The 22,008-nt window shown below is 43.2% G+C and overlaps 1 protein-coding gene across 1 annotated transcript in view; it reads right to left on the reverse strand.

Annotated features, from left to right (window-relative positions):
* USH2A (usherin) overlaps nt 1-22,008 on the reverse strand; it is a 374,998-nt gene that overhangs the window by 15,248 nt on the left and 337,742 nt on the right. The window contains exons 62-66 of the mRNA XM_064709111.1: nt 16,903-17,130; nt 14,548-16,064; nt 13,254-13,572; nt 1,438-1,647; nt 19-257 (exon numbers count right to left, since the gene is read on the reverse strand). Coding sequence (XP_064565181.1) covers nt 19-257; nt 1,438-1,647; nt 13,254-13,572; nt 14,548-16,064; nt 16,903-17,130 — 2,513 coding nt within the window. The remainder of the gene's footprint in view (nt 1-18; nt 258-1,437; nt 1,648-13,253; nt 13,573-14,547; nt 16,065-16,902; nt 17,131-22,008) is intronic.

Below are 22,008 nucleotides of genomic sequence, written 5' to 3' on the forward strand. Positions count from 1 at the left end.
CTGGGGGGCAGCTCCTACCTGGTGACAATGCCATTGGGTGACTGCGGGGCGCTCCACTGGAAAGAGGCGTTCCTGGAGGTCACGGTGCGGATCTGCGGCGGAGGCTGCTCCGAGGGCGGAGCCGGCTGCGTGGTGAACTCAGCCATGGGCCCTTTGCTGCAGCAGTTGAAACAGGTGCAGGCCTCCACGCCAATGGAGTACGTGGTGAAAGGCTTTAGCCCGTGTATTGTCTGCTGGGTGGCAGTCCCTTCTGACAGCTGTGAAAATGAAGAGGGAACTTGTCACAGCTTCAAGCAGCACAAGTACTAAATAAGAGTTATGGAGGTGAATTAACCCCTGAAGAAGACAAGCAGAAGATTCTGCATGTTCTTTAAGTGTGACACTAATGCAGCTGTTGTGTAATGGGAACTCTGTGTTTTTCTCTCATTATGAAGTTAAAGGATGCTCTTCAAAGGAAAAGACCATGCCATCAGTGGCCTCAGGACATCTTTAGTTGAGCTGTGACCACTGTATGTCAGCTGCAAATGTCATTCTCAGCAATAGAGAAGCTGAAAGCCATTAAAGGAAGACTCTGGGATAAGTGGTACTGAAGCAGAAAATAAATTAATGTGGAAAATAGTTCCATGATAAATGTGCTAGCAAATAATCATGCATATCTCACAAGCTTCCTCCATGTGGATGCAAGAAACAGTGCTGGGCAGCATGACACCAATGTGTCTGGTGGGTCAGGTGACTCCCAGACAGGAGAATGTGCTCTCTGGTAGAAGCATCTGAGTCAAGAGCCAACACGATGCTCTTCTGCATTCAAACAGACATTGTGCTGGGTGAGCCTGTTAGGAAACTTTCCTAAGCTCAGCAACGGAGACCTGGCAGTTCTGGCAAAGGAATCAGTGCCCTGCTCTGAAACTGCTCACAGGAACTGCCACTTCACCTTTCTGCTGTAGTCATTTGTTGGTATAGCTTTTTTGAAGCCAAAGAAATAAAAATATGCAGAAAACACCAACAAGGGGCAACATCTGCTCTCATTTGGCAGCATGTGATTCAGCAGAGTTCAGCAAAAAATAAGAAGAAGAGAGTCAAGCAAGCAAAGGGAAGCACTTGGTACTCCTTGATGCCAGAGGCAGAGGCAGAGGCAGAGCCAAGCCAGCAGCATGGCAGGTGTGAGGGAATGGAAAAGGAAGGCCATGCAGGCACCAATGGGATGAGCTGGCTGAATCAGACACAGCCACAGCCAAGTGCACTGGAAGGAATAAATGGGTAATGTGCCATCAGTAGACAGCTTAAGCTCACGGACAGGACAGTGCAGTGCAGAGCAGCTAACCATGGGAGGCCAGGAGAGGAAGGCAGTCTGTGACCAACAGCAGCAGCTTGTAATGACAAAATTGTTAAAGCCAGTAAACACAAGTGAAGTACAGAAAAAGTGCTGACAATACTCACCACCACATCAGTCCCTCTGGTACCATTAGAAAACAGCCTGTAGATACTGACCACCCCGTTAGGCTTCAGAGGGGGGCTGATGTTCACCACAGCCACAGTGGACGCCACGGTGCTGAAGAGGGGAGCTCCCAGGCCCTCGGGAGGGGCTGGGCCTGTCCGGCAGCGGGACCAGCTGCTGGGCGTCCGGCCCACCGAGTTCACTGACCACACCTTGCAACACAACAAAGAAACTGTCAGCAAAGAGCTCGGGCCTACAGAACACCTGCTGTTAGCCAGAGGGGCTACTGCAGCTCCACTGACACTGGGTGAAACATGGCACAATGGCACTCCTGGAAAATGCCCCTTGACGGCCAGTCAGCACCTGTGCTGATGCAGTAATTTCTTAACAGAAGGGTGGAATATTTCCCACTGCCACACTTAGGGAAAAGAAGCAAAAGTCATGTGTCAGGCAGTGTGTGCTCCTGTGTCTTCTTCATACCTGATCCCCACACTCTGAATTCCGACCCCTGTCTGTGTCACACCATGCCAAGAGGACTCGGAGGAGCTGCAATCAACAAGAACAGTGTTTTCAAAGACATCTGAACAAAGATACTCATATCTGGTCCTGACAATTTCTCCCTTCTGCACATTTTCTTCATGTATGCAGGTAGCCCTGATGAAGCCTGGCCTTGGGTGACACTTAAAAATTGCGTTCACCTTGACTGAATCACACAAGCCAAGCTCAAGTTACTCATTAGAACCAGTGAGCTTTACAGGAACATCCCTCTCCTAAAAATATTAATGTATCAGTTATTTGGCAATATTTTCAGTAACTTGTAATATAAATAAAGCCCACTGAAGTGTGTAGTTAATTCGGCATCTCTCATTTATTTTCACAACAACATTTGCTTTATTGCATGAGCACAAAGGCAATGACTTCAGTTCCAAAATTTCAAAAATTAGCAGCTTGAATTAGGCCTGATTAAAACCCACATGTCTCTGTGAACTATGCCTACTGATTTTGTCAGCTACCCAAAACCAGAGTGATCTGCAGACTACATAAAACTCAGCACTTATTAAACACACTCTCCAACAAATCTGCATGAAAATTAAATTTTGCTTTCATCAAGGACTGAATAAACATATGGAAGGATGTATAATCTTATTTATCAAAAAGCATTTGTATAATTAAACACGAATATCATAAAAGGTTGCCTTAGGTCATCATTTGCATGAGTAAGTAATTTGTAGAATGTCAGGAACAATAGACAGAATAGATGGATGCATGAGCATATAGGGTTAAATTAGACTCAATATTAGCCAACCACATAGTGATCAATCAGAATGATAGATCTAAATGGCAATACAAGAGGACTGTCTGAGTGATTTTTAGTGTAAGTATTCCTTAGTAAGCTTTCATGTTGAACAGCTCTAACTACAGTAAAACACATTCTTATGTGATCTACTTTGGGCACTGGTCCTGGGGAAGGGAATGGTGGGACTATGGGTCTTGAAATAAAACAGGAGTTTTAGAAGTAAGAGGTGTTCAAAATTGACTCTGAATCCTTCCAGATTGCAATAATAACTTCCACAGGACACTTTACAAGGAGCCTGGGGAAGGAGAAGGAATAAAAACAACTAAAGTGGCTTTGAAGGTTGTGGTCTGCTGATCACAAACCCAAAGATCCTGCCTGATTCCATCAGTAACGTACAGAACCATCCTAAGTAGAGATGATGCCCTGCAATAAATGCTCAGCCAAAGCACTTTCATTTCAGTGGAATCAGTAATACATCTCTGTTGTGAACTATTCATAAAGTCAAACTGTTCACTTTACTGCAGTAGGTCAAACCCTGTATCTCAGTTCAGTTCCAGCTGCTACAAAGATTTACCCACAGTCATTCATTTCAAGGGTCATATTTCTTTGTGGAAAGAATAAAACTCACATGGAAAGAGCAGCTCTGAGTGTGGCACTGGCTCAGTGCTTACCTGGGCTCAGTGCTCCAGTTTCATCCAGGCCGTGGCCTTGATGAGCACGGAGCGTAACAGCGCCGGGCCTGACCTGCTGAGCAAGCTGCCACTGCTAGAGTGCAGGTGATGAGCTAGGAACAGAGCCTTCCTGTGTAGCACAGGAATTCAGCTTCAGAAGGGAATTGCCAAGGAATTTTGGAGGAGAGAGGGATGCAACTCATTTGGGAAGCAAACACTTCACCGAGGGTTGGATGGAGACTCCTCCCTTCATGAATCCCTCATCTACTGTAGGTCCCACACCTTCTTTTTCAGAAAGAAGCTTTAATTCACAGAATCACAGAATAAGCTGAGCTGGAAGGCATCCACATCGAGAATTATCGAGTCCAACTCCTGGCCCTGCCCAGGACCATTCCCAAGAGTCACACTGTGTACCCAAGAGTGTTGTTCAAATGCTTCTTGAACTCTTTCAGGCTTGGTGCCATGATCACGTCCCCAAGGAGCCTCTTCCTATTACTAGGAAAGGGCCAGGAGCCAGAAATGGCCATGGTCACTGAACAGAGTGAGGATTTCTTCCCCATCTCAAGCAGTGTGTGGTCCTCTTGTGCCACAGAACTAGGAGATTTATAGCAGAGAGGGGTCCCCCTGACCCTGGGATACTCTGTTCCCCATTATCTTGTTTGGTCTTGTATTTTGTGCAGGACTGATGTGCATTTCGGAGGAAGTAAAAGACAAAACAGAAGGCTTGGAATTCCTGAATGTTTCTACTGTCAGAACAGTCACCTCTGGGAAAGAGAGAAAAGTAGGATAATGACAGTGGGGATGCCATCTCTTGTCCCAGTACTGACTTCTGCTTCCACAGCTGCATTCATTACTGGATGCCAGCAGCTTTGAATTGCTTAAATAGAGACAAAGACACATCCTTCCCTGAAAACTGTGCACAGAATAATGGAAACATGATGTGCATACAAGTCTCTGATTCCCTTGAGCCTGGGAAAGGGCTGAAACCAGAAAAGCAACAGCAATGTTGTTGGAAAAGCACTGCTGCCTTCCCTCCTCACCCCTGCAGCGGCCTGTATCAGACACCACAGTTATGGGTTGGGAGCCCAGCTGAGGAAGGAATGTCCTGCTTGGGTGAGCAGGGGGTGACAGTGACATGCAGATACTCCTTACCTGGCTTCTGATGCATTTTCATCTCCTTTTTAGCTGAGAACAATGTGACAAGGCCTCTTGTACTTGAGCACCCCTCCAAGCACCCTTCCTGAGCTGATGGTGCTGTCCTCACACACAGCAGTTTATTGTCACCCCATTGCCAGGTCTGGGGTCATTAGTGTGGCCTGGGGCTTTAATAATAATTTTGTAAGAACAATCCCAACCCAGTGCAGCTCCGAAGAGACTGAGGGGACGCCTAACTGCGGCCTGCAGCTTCCTTGTGAGGGGCAGCAAAAGGGCAGGCACCAATATCTGCCTTCTGGTGACCAGTGATGTTACCCAAGGGAACAAAGTGGTGTCAGGGGAGCTTTAGGTTGGATATCAGGAAAGGTTCTTCACCCAGAGGGTGGCTGGGCACTGGAATAGGCTGTCCAGGAAAGTGGTCACAACGCCAAGCCAGACTCTTGGGGTGACCTGTGCAGGGCCAGGAGTTGGACTCAATGATGCTTGTGGGTTCCCTTCCATAGGAGATTCTGTGAATCTGTGCTCATCCTCTTCCATACTGCAGCTAAGTGGTTACAGGACTCCTTCAAGAGTCAGGTAATTGAGGTTCAATCACATGCTCCACCAGAGGCAGTCAGGCCTGCTGCCCAGGTGGATGACCCCTCTGTTCTTGGGATGCTTTGCTCGACTCTCCGATAAAAAAGGCCAAGGTCATGGCCATGTTTGTGTGGGCCTGACAGACAGACAGGGTCTGAGCATGCCTTCTAGACAGACACCAGCTACTCAGCCCTGCCAAGACATGTGTCCAGCAGAAACCCCCTTGGTGTCTGAGAGTCTGTAACGCCAGCTTCTGAGACAGCTGTGACAGCTAGACAGGACTTCTGAGGATCTGAATTCCAGATTTACACTGACCTAAGCTCGAGTCCTTTAACTCCCTTTGCTTCTGCTCAACCATTTGTAAAAGGATGGATGGTTATAAAAATATTTCCCTGTGAGAATCGCTGTCCAAGTAAAACCTGGTTAGTGTTTGGAAACCTGGGGCAGTAAATCCACAGAACTGACTGCAGATGGAAAAGCTGGTGTTTAGCTACTTCTTTGTAGGAAAAAAATGGGGCAGCATGGCAACAGAAACCACAATGAGCAGTGTCTTTAAAATCAGAGGTAATGGCTACTCAAGAAGTCACCACTGAACAGTCATGGATGGAAGATGTTGCCTGGCTAGTCTGGTTAACCTGAAATTTCATATTTAGGCTTTAGTAAAAAGCTTTTTGGGGTCACAAATAATCTTTATAAATTGTGGTATAATCAGCATCACAAATATTTAATCACATTCATACAGAAATATAAAGAGCCTAACAGGCAGCAGTATTACCTTCTCACAATTATGAAAGACCACATGGGAACATGGAGCAAACAAGAAGCAATCACATCTTAGGGATGTATTAAGTGGCAAAACACAAAGAGCAGAGAGCCAAGAAAAGTTTCTTATATCTTGACTTTTTGAATATTCTGCCTCAAAAATTAAGTCTGACATCATGGTGCATGGCTCAGCACCCTGCCAAAATATGTGTTGCTGTTAAAGGCTGCACTGTCCCTAAAAACCAGGAGAGGGCTCTGAAATCAGCTACCAAAGGTTACTAATTAATGTTTTATCAATCTGCTGGCCCCTGGCTCAGACTGCACTTTGAAGTGGAGCCAGAGAGAGAAGAGATGGGAGAAAACTCTCTAGAGAGCATAAATTCAGAGAACTGAAGAATTCCAGTTACAGGTAGCTAAGCTTGGGTTTTTCTGGTCATAAATAGAGCCTTCATAGATCCCTGTTCCTGGAAGAAACCTGTGATCAGTTGCTCCAAATGATCACAGTACAACCTGAAGGTTCATTGGCATAGCAAGAAGGGGAAAAACTTATGAGAAGCAGGACAGGACGTTCTGAGAAGAGTCATGTTACCACAGTGAGCCTGTTCAGGCCTAGTAGAGCTAACAGCTTCTGCAATATGGGCAGAAACAAGGGCATCAAAATCATTTGAGCATAGATACAGAATAATGATGTTATTACTGTAGATGCTGACAGTGGAAGAAGCCCATGAGATGACTTCCATCCCTGAACCACACAGATTCATCTGCTATAACACTCTTGAAGGCCCTTATCTGTATCAAGGAAACTTTGTTTTGAACTAAACTCCTGCAAAGGGGACCCTCAGGCAGTGAACAGCCTGTGGAGAAGGTGAAACTGTCCCTTGCTGCAGAGATCTCAGCAGGCAGAAGGGTGCTGAGGGCAGCTCGCCCCAATGAAGGCAGCAGTCCTGAGCTGCTCCTGACTTCCCAGGCCAGCAAGAGCTGGGATACCGTGCATAGCACAGAGGCCAGATGCTTCCCATCCTTCCTGCTTACAAGGGAGCAAGCCAAAGAGCTGAATACCAACCAGCAGTGGCTTCTGGCTCCCTGCATGTCCAACAGGCACCGTGCCTTGTGCCATTTTGCACTGTGCTTAGTCTATGGTCCATCACAGGTGTGTCTGTGATGGGACAGGATCTCAGCTCAGAATGTATCAGCAGCTTGCACCAAGTTCCTTCAGACACTCAGAAAACACCTTTTGCCTTAGAAAAAGTCTCATTAGTAAGTCACCACCTCTCCCTGGCTTTGAGCACTGCTCAGAGCTGTAGGGAGGTAACGGAGGGCTGTAGTTTCTGGGAACCACAAGGTCAGACCAAGCCAGCCCTTTTACACGTGCATGTAACTCTACTTCTGTGTGTAAGAGTCAGGTACAACTTGGATCTCTGCTCTTATGGTAAGCAAAGACTCTACACACCTGTGACTGCTCGTCTTTCCAAAAAGAACTCAATGCTGGCACTGCTTGCCATGAGTGACAAATGGTAGCGGAGCTGTTTGTACTGCTCCTCTCTTTCTAAAGCTGTTTCATGGAGACCTCAAAGACCCAGCACCATTTTGAGACTTTGCTTTCAATTTCTTGACTTAGATTTGTTCAATTTCTAGCCTTACATTTACATAAATGCACAGTTTTTACAGTGTAATTATTTTCCAATATAGTAAGATACTATAGGGTCGTATAAGATCTGACATCAGCAAAGTCAGAAACATATCCCTCAATTTTTGGTTATGTTCCAACAGCAACTTTCAAGACAATTGAAGAGACCACAGTCTTGGCTGGTTGAAATCAAAGAAAACCAAAAAACCTCCATCTCACCATCAATTGCAGCATCCTTAACAAGTCTTAGTGAACTGATTAGCGCACTGGCTGGCCAATTTGGAGTTACTTATGTGATGTCAGCAGAGCTCAGAGCACAAAGCTTATCTATCAAAATCTAGCATTCAGCATTAGGATAATGTATTCACATCTGGGCACTTCAGTATCAGGCAGGTATTAGCAAAGCAGAAAGTTTAAAAAGTGGGTGCAGTTTATGGTGGACAGAGCAAAGGTAAAATAAAGTATCACATTCATTCATGAGCAGGGGAACAAGAAGGTAGTAATCACGTGTATGCTTCCTGATTGCCCCTTCTCAGATTGCCCCATACTTTTCCCTCTTCAACATTGTTACTCTCCTTATGGAGGTCATAAACATATAATGAGATAGATTTCAGATCCCCATTTCTAGCACTGTGTTAATTAGAGCCTCTTAACATTGCTATTCATCTCCACTGCTCAAATGCTAATAACAGAACTACTAAACCCATTCTGGAAAAGGGAAAGACAATAGGCAAAAACTTTGGGACTTAAACAAAATTACCAAATTTTAAAGAAAGCTCATTCCATATAACATAGTATAATGCCAGTAATTAATGAGAGATGTAAAAAGGTTTAACTCTAAAAGATAGAAAATTAAATAATTTGTTTCCTATGGGTATATAATGAGATAGTTACCAAGTTCCCATGAGAGAGATAAGCAGATATTAAAAGGTCTTTCCAATACCTGTAATGGCTAAGGGCAACAGCTAATTCAATAGATTCGATCAAAATCACCACTTCTTTCTTTGCTTCTGATTTATTACTTTGGCTGCAGTTAGTCATCACTCATTTTAGTTTGCTTTTCAGCAGTCATAAATTATGCCTCATAAATAAAAAGATACAATCAAGGAAATCATATCAAGGAAATATCTACAGCCCTGGAGTATATTTTCCCCTGGTACTCACACTAATGTCTTTTTAAAGGATAGCCTGCCATGGTTTTGAATATGTCGGAACCAAAATTTACTGAGAAGGGTCCTGCATGAGCGGCACAGTAAGAGACTCATTAGTAAACCTGGATGCCAACAAATCCAGTCCAATATCCATATTTAATTTAAGGAAAAAAAAATCAAGGTTTTATTGCATCAACACACTTGAATTTAAGATTATGTTGACAAGAGAAACAAACTGCCTGAGGTGGGGCTTATTGAACAAAATTACATGGTTTCAAATGGCCCTTTTCTACTAGGGGAAAGGAAGTGTCTCATTCTGCAAGAGGATATCTAGAGTAGGTATCATCATAGCATCAGTGAAACAACAATTATGTCTGCTTTACTCTTCAGAAGCTGAGGTCAGGCGTGGTAGTCTAATGCAGATGTAGTACGAGAAATTCTCTTTAACTGGAAACAGAAACCTTGTAAGAAAAAACAGTCTCACAAACAAAATAACAAGAAGGGAATGGAAGAAAGAACTACTTTTTTAATGTCACTGTCTTGCAGTGCATCTTTCTGTCAGAGAGATGGGAAGAAATGGGGCATTTAAAGATGAAGAGGAATCAGTTATGAGGGATATTACAAATGGGGAACTATCCATCACTGGTCAACCAGAAAACCAGTTTTACCTGATTTTAAACTGCAGAAGTCACTGACCTGTTTGTCAGTAACTAATCAACACAAGCTGGAGCTCAGCCAACAATGTGACAGACAGGCTGGTAAACCAAATGTCCTTCCTAGCATTGGAAAATGACCAATGGGGCCAACCTATTCCACACCCCATGTAATTGGTCCTTAGTCTTCATGACTTTGCATCTTTTTTTTTTTTCTTTATCCCTCCAAAGTCAGAATATCATTTGTTTTCTCTTGGAGAGGACCCAGCACATATTTCCCCTGGTGTGTCTCAGGGTATTTCCTAGACCCTTCAGGTGGCTGCAGTAACAGGAGGGTGAGAAGGACTCTGCACACACAGGAGGGATGCTGTGCCTCTTGCAGTGGTCAGAGGCAGACACCTCCAGCACTGCAGCCCTGTCTTGGTGCATTGCATAGACCTCTTGGAGAATAAACCTTGCAGGGAGCCATAAACCTTTCTGAAGAGGGACAATTGTAATTTTCTGTCTTTTACATGTTTTGTGCCTGCCAAATAGAAATAAGGATGTGTCCTAAACCAGAAAGACATTAAGCCATTAATCTAAAGAAGCAGTTTTAAGAACACAATTAAGTGTAATTGTGGAGGAGTGATACTGCATTTGCATGGAAATCACACCACACTGTGAGAGCTCTGCTTTGCACTAAATGCCACAAGCCTCTGCTCAGAAGAGCTTTTCTTTAGCTGAGAAAAATAGGTTTGACTCTATAGGCTGCTGTATGGTAACACTGCACACCACTTCCAATGATTCACAAGGAGGGCCTACACACTCCTGTTTCAGAAATATTCCAGGAAACAAAGGATTGCACTTGCAAACTCATTGGGCCTCATGAGTGATAATGTTTCTTTTAATCAGGGAGATTTTCAGGAGATCACACAGTAGTACATGGTTAATAGAGTTGGGGATATCAAGCAGAATTCCAACAAATACCTAAAAGATGCTCTAGAAGATAAAAGTATCCAAACATACAACTAGACCAACAGAGGGAGTTTCAAGATGTTAGTGTTTTGTTTGAAGTATGGAAATAGGCACTGTATGCCACTTAAAACCCCACTGCAAACCAGCAGGTGCTAATATGCAGAACTGGCCTTTTCAAGTCTAAATGTGCTTCCTTGAAGAACAGTGACCTAAGCATTTTTGGGGCATAGTCTCTTCTGTCAGCATGAGCTTCTAAACTCATGTCATCATTTCTGGAACTGCAGCTTCTGCACCTGGTTTTAGAAAACCTAATATTCAGCTGAAGTTTCCAGGAAAACAAATTAAAAAACAACAAAACAAACCAACAAAACCCAATGAAAAAATTCCCCAAAAGCCCAGATTCAAAAGTCCTGATTTCAGGTCCAAAGAAGCTATTAGAGCATTGAACTAAATCTCAATATCTCCAAAAATGCTGGAGAGAGTCCCAGCACAGCACTTTGATTTTAACTGCATTCTGCTGGAGGAAATTCAGTTGCATTTAAAGTTTTATGTCCAGCAAACAAGCCTCAAATACAGAGACAGGAGAATCAATATCCAGTTTAAGTGAAATATAAATCTGGGTTTCATCAGCATAATAGCAAAAGCCAAGCCCTATACTTATGAATAACTTGTCTCACAGGCAAGATATAAATTGTCAACAATGGAGAAGCTCAGAATACATCCCAGAGGACGGCTGCAAGTGACTTAAATGGAAGAAAAATGCATGCATTGAAAAACTTCTCATGGTGAAATAAATGGCCACTGGTGAAAAAAACCAAAAATTATTTAGAGTTCCAATCAAAAGCTCAGCCTAGTTATGGAGAAGAACCAAGATAAAAAGCTAAGTCTTGAATACAGCACAATAAAGCACAGGAATCTGATTAAGAAGTTTCTTTTTTTTTTTTAATCTGTCACTGATAAGTCATTAAAAATGTTGGCTGAAAAAAGTCTCTGTGGTATCCACTTCCCAAAACACAGCTTCTGACTGAGATAATTAAAAGTTAGCCCAGCTGAGAACATCCTATAGCCAATATCTACAACATCCAGCCTGGAGAGATTTTCTCCATCTAAGAAAGATTCCTAACAAGTATGGTTTGGGTCTGCTACCAATGCTTACTGTCTACTCAGCCCCATCTGCACTTGCATTCACATTCCCCACAGATCCTGCCTAAAGCAGCAAGGAAATCTGGTCTAACAATAGCTCTGCTGACACAAGCCGTACAGTCTCCATCCTTGCATCTGCAAGGATAGAGAACTTCATCCAAAACTCAGCTGGACGCAGCCCTGAGAGCCTGGTCTATCTGGACCTAAGCAGGGAGTTAGGCTGGATGCCTTCTGGATGTCCCTTCCAAACTGCATGACTTGATGAGTCTACGACACGTGTGCATGCAGCAGCTGGATAGACTGATGTGATAAAGCAAATTTTTAGGTTTAACTCTCCGTGGTTTCTGGCTACTCAAAAGAATAAAGCAATAGCAGTGGAGCAGAGCTACCAAAGAACCTGATCTATACAGTGTGCTCTCATTAAACCTGCAGATGACACCAAACTGGAGGGACCAGTTGGTATGCTGAAGGACAGACCTGCCAGTCAGGAGGCCCTAGAGAATGGGAATTTCAGCAAGACAGATGCAAAGTCCTGCTTTTGGGGAGGAATAACTTCTTGCAGCATCATAGGGTCAGCATTACTGACCAACTAGGGAGCACCTCTGCTTCAAAAAACCTAAAGGCAGAAAGCTGAACATGAGCCAGCAGAGTAATCTGGCAGCAAAGATGGCCAGCATCCTGAGCTGTTCCAGAAGAGCACAGCCAGACAATTAAAGGAAGTGATTACCTGCCTTTATTTAGTGTCTCTTTTGTTTAGACCCCCAAATAACAGAAAGATATTGATAAATGGGAGCATGAGTTCAGTGGAAGGCCACCAAGGTAATCAGGGGGTTGGAAAAGGGCCTGTAAAGAGAAGCTGAGGGACTTGTCATGTTCAGCCTGGGCAAGAGATGGCCTTGGAAGGACTTGATTGCAGCTGTCCTGCAGGCTAATGGGGGGTGGAGCCTGCTTCTTTACTATGGTATTTGTTGGAAGGGAGAAGAGAAAATAGGTGTAAGCTCAAGCAAAAAAGGTTCAGACTGAACATCACAAAAAAACTTTCATGCAATGACAGTCAGGCAGTGGAGCAGACTGTAAGGTTACAGTCTTCTCCCCAAAGGTTTTAAAGATGCAACTTGATAAAGCCCTGCAAAACCTCATCTGACCTCTTTACTGACCCTGCTTTGGGCAGAAATTTAGGCTGGATGGCCTCCTGAGAGCCCTTCCAACCGGAATTATCTTGTGATCCTATAAAGCCAATGAACCTGTAAAAGAAAGATTGCTCCACCTTGCTCAAGAGGTGGAATACACTGTTTCAGGTATATATTAAACAAAATGAGAACACCAACCATCAGCAGCAAATTCCCTTTTGAACCACCAAAAAGATGTACTTGTCATTCTAATGACTAATTTAAAGAGAAAACAGTCCGTTTGGATGTAAACTGCTCTAAGATCTAAAATTAATCTAAGATCTAAATTAAAAACTAATTCATAATAGATTGGGGAGGATGGAAAAAGAAAGAAAAAATAAGGGGAAAAAACCTGCCTTTTAAGAACTAGAATTTCTCACAACAGAGACTTGCAGAGGCTCTGGATGGGACACAAGCATTTAACATATAAGATACATGGGCACCTACTGCTAAGGTAAACAAATGCTGAATGAATATATTGCTTGTATAGAATTATTTCCAGCTTCTCTATTCTTTAAAATACATTCACAATAATCATGTGGGTTTCACAATGATATGAACATTGGAATTGAGATGTGTATGTTCATTGCAAGTGTAAAGTAAGGTTCCCAAAGTGCACTGAAATCATAACCAGAGCTGCTAAATAGCTTCAATTCCCACCTGATATTCGTACTCTGTGTAAGGCAGCAACTGGTCATCTTTGAAGGAGGTTGAGGAACCATTGTAAACCAGCGAGAGGTCTAAATTTACATGGGCTTGAGCTGTTCTCCTCCTGTAAAGCTCATAGTACAAAATCTTCCCGTTTGGGTGCTTGGGGCCGCTCCAGAGGATGGAAGCCGTGGACTGGAAGCCGGGGGCCGTGTGTACCTCAATGAGAGGGGCTGGCTGTGCTGCCGGCGGCGCCTCCAGCGTCCGCGCCGATGCCCACTCGCTGGAGGCACAGCCCAGCTCCGTGCAGGCCTGCAGCTGCACCTCGTACCTGGGAAACACACAGGGCAGCGGGTGATTAAAACGCTGCACATACAAATACAAACCCTGCGTGAGATCCGGCGGATCTCTTCATTTCTCCTTTGGAATTTTTTACAGGCACGCAATTTTCCTTAACACATGGGTTATGTGCTGTGCCTTGTGTGGAAAAGAGGAAGAACACTGTCTTCTTAATTTGGGTGTGGCTTGGTTTTTTTCAGAGTAATACACATCTGCAGGAGTCAAGTGATCAAAATCATTTTGATTTTGATGATATAAACCAAAATGATGATTCATTGTAAGAGATGATTTGGATGTCATTTGAGAACTGCAGAGCTCCTCTATTACTCTCTTTGGATTTAGATTAGTTATATGTAAATAGTAGACAAACTTATCAACCATGTAACACACACAAATTATGCCTACACAAATATATAAGGAAAGGTCAGGTAAATAATCAAGAATTAGTGGGGAAGATATTACTTCAGTATCAAGTGCATTTCTGTAGGAGAGTCTGGTACCCTTTCTTAAGTTTTAGCTTTCACTTAATCACAAATCACTTGTTTCCAGCTTGAGGGTTCAAACGTGGTCCATTAATTTCAGCTCAGCTACCCTGTGAATGGTCTATGACCACGACTTTGGTCTCCCCACCCTGAATTTTGTCAACTAAAGCCCAATTTATTCTCTATAGCAGACATCATGTGAATGATACACCAGTACAAGATTGCAGGTTTTGGAGTCTATACCAGAGTGCTGAATTATCCCTTCTATAAATTACAATCTAAGTGAACACTATGTCCTTCATCAAGATGATATAAAGTTGGTGTTACTATAAATTCAAAGGAAAAAATCCCTGTTTTATTATTTACTTTTTAGCAAACAATCCCATGGGTCTGACTATCTGTTTAAGCAAGATGTCTGAGCTGCCTGCCAGCCCGCTGCACCACTCCACAGCATTTATTCAACAACTGGGTTCTTCCAGACTTACCTGCTGTAGGGCTGTAGCTGTGCCACTATGTATGACCGTCTCAGAAAGGAAACATGAGAAGCATCAAAGTCAAAAGTCTTCTTTCCTGTTTCACCAGGCTTGTGGAGCGAGATTGTATAGTTTTTAATGTCACCATTTACTTTGATAGGAGGATCCCAGGCCACCAAAATCTCACTGGAAGACCATGCCTGCAACCTAGGAGGCAACATCCCAGATGGAGCAGAGGGGTTGGTTTTTATCTGAGCTGAGGGACTGGTGACGCTGCCCTGGCTGTTGTTTGCTGTGACAGTGTAGCTGTACTCCATGCCTGGCATCAGGGTGAAATCGAGATACCGAGTTTCCAGACCGGAGTAAACAAGCACACCATCCCTCCTTAGGTCGTAGCTCGTGATTTTGCCATTTGGCTTATCTGGGAGTTTCCATGTGATTTCAATGGACTCCGAGCCCATGACCAGCAGCCTGGGAGCTTCCATATTTAATGGTGGAGCCTCCATGGTCATCACAGACTGGGATGTGCTAGAGGTGCAGCCCCCAGCAGTACAGGCAACCAATGCAAAATCGTACTGCGTGTAAGGCTGCAGGTTAGAGACCAGCATTTGCAAACTGTTGCCAGGATAATACTCTTCATTGCCCAATTTCAATATGTACTTGGTGATATCTCCATTTTGTATTTGAGGAGGTGCCCAGGATGCTCTGATTTGAGTGGCACTGACAGCCTGCAGAGATGGGGGCTCCACCAAGGCAGGAGCTGCTTCCAGTGTCCGTATTGCAGCTGGCTCACTGGTGGAGCAGCCCCCCATGGTGCAGGCAACCACTGCGTAGCTGTACACCGTGTAGGGCAGCAAGTCCTCATCCACGTAGCTGAGAGTAGCAGAGTCAAAGCTGAAGGGATAGAGCACATCGTTCTTCAGCAGCCTGTATGACTGGAGAATGCCGTTGGGCTGTGCTGGGGGCGTCCAGGATATGAGCACTTTATGGGGGTTGGCTGAGACCACGGATAAAGTGGGGACAGCAAGACCCCTTGGGGCAGTTTGACTAGTCTCTGCCACTGTCCAGGAGCTGTCAGTGTAGCCTGCTGCATTCCAGGTGCGTATTTTGTATTCATACCTTGTCCATGGCTGTAAACTTTTATCATTATAGGTGAATGTATTGCTTTCAGTGTTATATTCTGTGAAAACAATTTTCTCATCTTCTGTTGTTGCTCCGTGCCCTGCAACAGTCTCTTCTGTGTGTCTGTGAATAACTTCGTAGCGAATTATTTTTCCATTCGGATTAATCGGCTGCAGCCAGCTCAGTTCGACATTGGTGGCATTCACTGCCTGGATTACAGGTGCCATCTGGGACACTGGGGGAGCTTCATCTGTCCACACTGGCTGGGGTGGAGAGCGAGTGCAGCCTGCTGCATTGCATGCCTCCAGCACGAGTGTGTACAGCGTGTACGGCTCGAGGCGCCGGAACAGGAACTGGCGAGATAAACCACTGTACTCCAGGTGGTCATCACTGAAAACATTGTAGGTCTGCCCATTAAGGGAGAAAAAGAAAGAAAGGCAGGAAGGCAGGAAGGCAGGAAGGCAGGAAGGAAGGAAGGAAGGAAGGTAAACAAAACATTTTTTGTCAATAATCAGCACATGAGACCCTTAAACTTTGCAATAGTGTAAGGGCTATTAACCAATGATGCAGAAACTTATTCTTGCTAGTAACAATCAGTTCACAAACAGATCATGGATACAAAAGGAATGTTTTGATCCAATTTTCATGATTTTTTTCATTTTGAATGCAGTAATAAATCACTTAGTGACAGTTTTCATTTTATTTGATTGTTATCAAGTTTCATTGCAGGGCTCTCACAGGCCAGCAGAAAGCTTCTCAGAGACTAGCCCTAAAGAATATCACTTAAGGGAAAAACCTCCAAATAAACCCATCTAGTTGCAAACCTTGCAGGTAAAGGTTTACACTCAGCTGAAACCATCGAGCTAAAAGACATCCCAAATTTCAGAACAACATTCTATTAAACACAGGTTTTCTACAAACACATTTTGGTCATGTCCAATTTCACGATGAGTAAGATTACAAGCTTTCATGTCCAGCTTTCTATGCATTAAGTGAACAATTTGGTTCAGTGTACATGAAAATTTACAGTCACAGAGTAGCACAAGAATGTTATTATTCATTTTCATATAATGGCAAGCATAGAGAACTCACAGAGTGTCTTGGGGTTATATAGGACTTCCATCTTTTTTTAAACTATAATGCACTAGATCGAGTCTTTTTCAGCAAAAAATGTTTTAATTTGATATTCAGCTTTTCCCTTCTGTTTTTTAATCCAGCAAAAGCGAACTTTCAAGATGAAATTACCTTAATCACACCATTGGGTTGGGAGGGCTCTGACCATTTTAGCAGCAGAGCCCTGCCATTTTCTTTCTTTTCCACAGTGAAGTTGCTCAGGCCACTGGGTGAAGCTTCCAAAGTGCGCACAGATGTCCAGGGGCTTGAAACCTGCCCGGCGTTGTTTACAGCTACGACATGAATATGATATGTTGTGAAAGGTTTCAATCCAAATAAATGAGCCTGATGCTTTGTTCCCTGAAGCAAGAATACAGATGTTTGAGTTAGTTAAAAAAGTAATCAGCATCTGTGGTTTATGTCACTTGGAAAATGAGGCCTCAGCTCTGGGTCACTTCTGACTGCTTTGCACAATACCCCATCTGGTTACTAGGATTTCTTCTGGTGGTATTTTATGACTGAGCCTCAAAAAAAAATTCTTACAGTTAAAAAAATTATATATGATTATGATGGAGCCTTTGTAGTGAAGTCCTTGGGAGTCCTCCACAGTCTGAATCTCAGCTAGGACACAACTTACAGTTCATTCAGCACGTGTCTGAGCATGGTCAGTGAGGATGAAGCTTGCTGGAGCTGGACTCAAGCATTGAGAAATCTGTGGTACATGAGTGATGCCTGCCTCCACAGAAATCTTACATGTCTTGTGCGTACATGGGACATTTCATAGGCATGGTGGCCTGCTCTAGCTACTCAGACCATGGCAATCTGGATAAACCATTTGTGAATCCCACTGGGCTCAGCCAGGGCTGCAAGGACTGGGGCTGACCTGCTGCCACACCAGGGCACAGCTCAGCAGAGGGGCATGGTGGGGAAGCAGCCTGATGGGCATCATCCATGGCCAGGAGGGGCCACTGGCATCCCAGCTCACCCCAAAGAGCTTCTGACACAGACCTGACACTGCTCGGTCAAGGAGAGACTCAGCCCAAAATCTGACCTAGGCAGGAAGGCAAAACAGGCATGGAATTACTCTGAACAGTCACAAAAGGCACAGCAACCAACAAAGAACAGGAGTAACATGTTCCAGTAGGAGACTGTGCAGACGTGTCGGATCAGAGGAACAAAGAAAAAAGGAGTTCAGCTGATCACTGATATATTTAATCTCTTTTTCAGCTGTACTTTAGCATGAATTATATAGACCACAAGAAAGGCAGTGCAGGAATTCAGTTGCCTTCATGTGATAGAAAGAGCTGGAGTCAATTTCCCTGTGTCAGTAAGTCATATTAAGTTGCTAAATGCTAACACTTCCAATTGTTTAATATTTAAACATTTGTTAAGCTATCAGAATCAGAAACAAATTTTAAAGAAATATTAATTTCTTTTTTTAAAATATTAAAAGTTAGATCATAAATATTTAAATAGTTATTTCCTCAAAACAATGAGTTAGTCTTTTAGATAAATATAGCACAGCATTTGAATGACCATTATGAATATTAAATCTGAAGATGCCACAAGTACAGATTATAAACATACTTTTCTGATAAATGATTCCTTTTTTCTGTTAAACAGGGCAAACACTAGCAAGATTAATAATGCAAAAAAGTATAATTCTTTGTTAGGAATTCCCAGTCATCACTGCCAAAAAAGCATAAGCTGAAATGCAAATAGCAATCACCTCGAACAGATTATATATAAAAAACCTCTGGCTGCTGTGGGACATTTAGAGATATCTTTTGTCATAAGAAACATGGAAAGCATGTGGGCTATAAAGCAAAAACATATGTATATTGTCAATAGCAGCACCTGTTCAATTACAGTTTATTTTGGTATGGAGAATTTCATTCAGCCCCTAGATGGCAATACTATCAAACACTTTTTGTAACATGAGTACTTAATGATTAACAACGTGCGTTCAGTCATCCAACATACTCAAGGCAGCCATTAAAAAAATAACAAACCTGATTTCATTATAGATTCTTTTAATAAACATTTATGGCTTAGATCCTTGAAAGTGGAAGCGTTTAAACTGCCATAGCCAAAAAACCTATACAGCCGACTGCAAAATTATGAACTGCAGGTTAAAGAACCACGTTTAAATCGAGGCTCATGCTTAGCATAAAAATCTGGCATCAGAAATTATGTTGGCACAAAACATGATTAAAATTAGCTTTACAATTGGATGTAGTCTGTATTAATAGTTTTTATGAGGACAGTTATCTATTAGGTTTTCAAAACAGAACTTTTAAAAGCCTAAAATTTACATTCCATGGTTCGGGGGTGGGGATGGGAGGAAGGGAGCACACAGCATTAAATTACTGCCCCTGAACTGCTACACAGAGGCTCTCTGAAGGTACAAACACATTATTAAAAACATCAGACAAAAAGCAATTGCTCTGCTTTTTAATGAGCTGCATCATTGGGTGGGTTTTTGTGACAGCAATGCTACAAAACACTAGATTTCTATCTTTAAACAGAAAACTGGCATATTTTTCATCATTCTCTACCATTTTCCCACTAAACCCCAAGATTTAATTATTTACAATCCTCACTACACTTTGAAATGAAACAAGGATGGAGGGATTTCCTTGCCTGCAGTTCATCATGTTCTCTGGAGACTGCTAAACCATTCCTTCCAGGGATGACTTTTATCCCTGGCTCCTACAGATACTTCTTGAAGAGAAAACGGTTTACATGTATTTTTGTTTTGTTTGGTTTTGAAGTAAGCTCAGGGGACGTACTCCCAGAATACAGGGCCACACTTTCTCCCCCTGCCCTGCTGCCATTGCCAGCCATGAATTTGCTCAGCTCAAAGGCAGATGCTGAAAAGAGTATGGATGGCAGACTCAGTGATTCATTTCAAGAATCACTTTATGTCCTCCCATGACATTTTCAGCCTAGAAATACTGTCCTGCTGGAATGGTAAAATATAAATTGTAAAATATACCTTGCACTGATGGCACTGTAACTTTGGCCCCAGTGGGCAACGACACAGCCTTAAACAGGCGCAGGAACAAAATCATTGTCTGGAATATTCTCCCAGTCTTCCTCTGCAACACCATAAACTCATATTTCCCATGTTTACAAGTGCTAACAGTCCAGATTTCATTCACCATTAAAAGAAAGCCAACAAAATAAAATTTTAATGTGAACATTAGGATGTTCGTAGTCTGGCTGACCATGAAATCCAATGGACTTCAAGCCCATGCCCTCCTTTCCCTGTCCCCAACTGTGGAGCATCAGTCATTAAATTGAGAATATTCCAGCAAACATTTAAGTGTGTACAGTCCCACATTCCTCCTCTGTGGCCCTCTCATTCTTTCCTTGTAAACACTACAGAGATGGACACCTGACAGAGGAGGGAGGTTGTGACAGGCCACTGTGACCTGGTCACACCCTGCAGCCCAGAGCCCAGCCTTTGGCACAATCCTTTCTTTTGGTAGCCTGGTCTGCTCCCCTGGTACAGCTCCAGCAGCACCACCACGACTCCAGGCAGGATCCTTGGTTTTTCTATGTAAAGTGCTTCACATGCTGCCGGTGGCAGCCCAAGCTGTTAACAGCAACAAATACACTCCTCCACTAATTCCACTCTTCTCACTCTAAATTAGGATAAAAGTTATTTAAAATAAAACCTTGTTTTAGCACATTTTTCCAAACATAAAATGAGAGAACATGAATCATGAATAATGCATTCGTCAAGATTTGCTTCAGATTGCCTTTTTTGTTTGTTTATTTTTTAATTCATGAACACAGAAGTCACTTAAAGTCTGGAAACAAATTAGCATAGTCTTTCATGCCGTTCAAAGGCAGTGGCATCCATAATGCAAGGTGCCTGCCTTCCTCACTACCTCTTGGTCCTCCTCCCAGGCACAGGCAAGGCTGTGCAGCCTTCAAGGGTCTGATGATTTTACACTGCCTACTGTGATTGCTTTTGACTACTTGAAGTGCCCCTAAGGTGGCAACAGGGTCAAGAGGTCTTTGTAGGTTGAAAATGATTAAAAATTGGCATTGATCTGTAGCTGTCAATAATACTCTGCACGGGTGGACTCCCTGCACAAATGTTTAAACTGCATACAACTACACAACCTAGTCATCTTTGAATCTATTGATCTGATGAAGCAGCACTTCCAGGGGTGTCACTCTGGGCTTTTCCTCTTCTTTCAAGGCAGGCCAGCTTACCCAGTTGCCTAGGTCTCAGGGAATGAGGTCAAGCTGTGACAGACACATCAGAAGATCTCTGAACCACTGAAGAGCTGCCCAACAGGCAGTGTGAGTATCTGTCCCTTCTTCAGGGGTAATCATCAAAGCTCAGTAAGTCATCACCAGTCATGTTAAGGTTATGCTCTGGTTTCTTCTCCCTCCCTATCTTCTCTTTGTACCATAATCTCTGCTTGGCAGGTATCTTGACCAGCTGAATGAAAAGCTAGCCCATTCTTTCTGTAGCCTCTCACTAAACCAGTGGCATCAGAAACTATCACACTGCTAATTCTAGTAGTGGCACAGGCATCCAAACCAGCTCTTGCATAACCCCTGGACATCAACAATGGGAAGGCAGTTCAGTAGAACATCCCCTTATCTAGAGGCAGAGTGGGGAACTTCCCCTGGACAAGGGAAGTGAAAACTATGGTCTCCTGACAGCCAGAACATCAATCCAACCATTGTCTGACTAAAATTTCCAAATTCTCCATCAAGGAAGTCAAATAGATTCCTCCACATGTGACAGAAGCAAGGGGGAATGCTTGGGAGTTTATAAAGATACTCAGTTTATCCTCACCTTTGTCATTATTGTCTTATCCAGCTCCCTGTCTAATCTAGACTCTGCCATTTTCTGCAAAGCACTGGGAGCACTTCTGCTTTGACTCTGATGTTCACTCTTATTCCCCAGCCTTCACTCTAAACAATTGCATGAGCTCAAATTCACATGCAAACACTAACTTGTCCTTTGGGCTGCCTTCCTCCTCAGGCTTATATCATGCACACTGTGTCTTTTCCATTTAAAAAATCTACTCTATTCCTAAAGCCTTATGCTCAGATTCACAAGGATATAACTTATGGATACACAGGTAATCTATGAGTCTATTCCTGTAGCAGTGCGGACTGGAATATAAATTATTCCCATGGTAGTACTGAAAAATCTTAAAGGTTAGTCAAACAGAAACCAACATGTTATTCATTTAACCAGAAATT

The sequence above is a fragment of the Zonotrichia leucophrys genome, chromosome 3 (genome assembly GCF_028769735.1).
Source record: "Zonotrichia leucophrys gambelii isolate GWCS_2022_RI chromosome 3, RI_Zleu_2.0, whole genome shotgun sequence".
NCBI lineage: Eukaryota > Metazoa > Chordata > Aves > Passeriformes > Passerellidae > Zonotrichia > Zonotrichia leucophrys.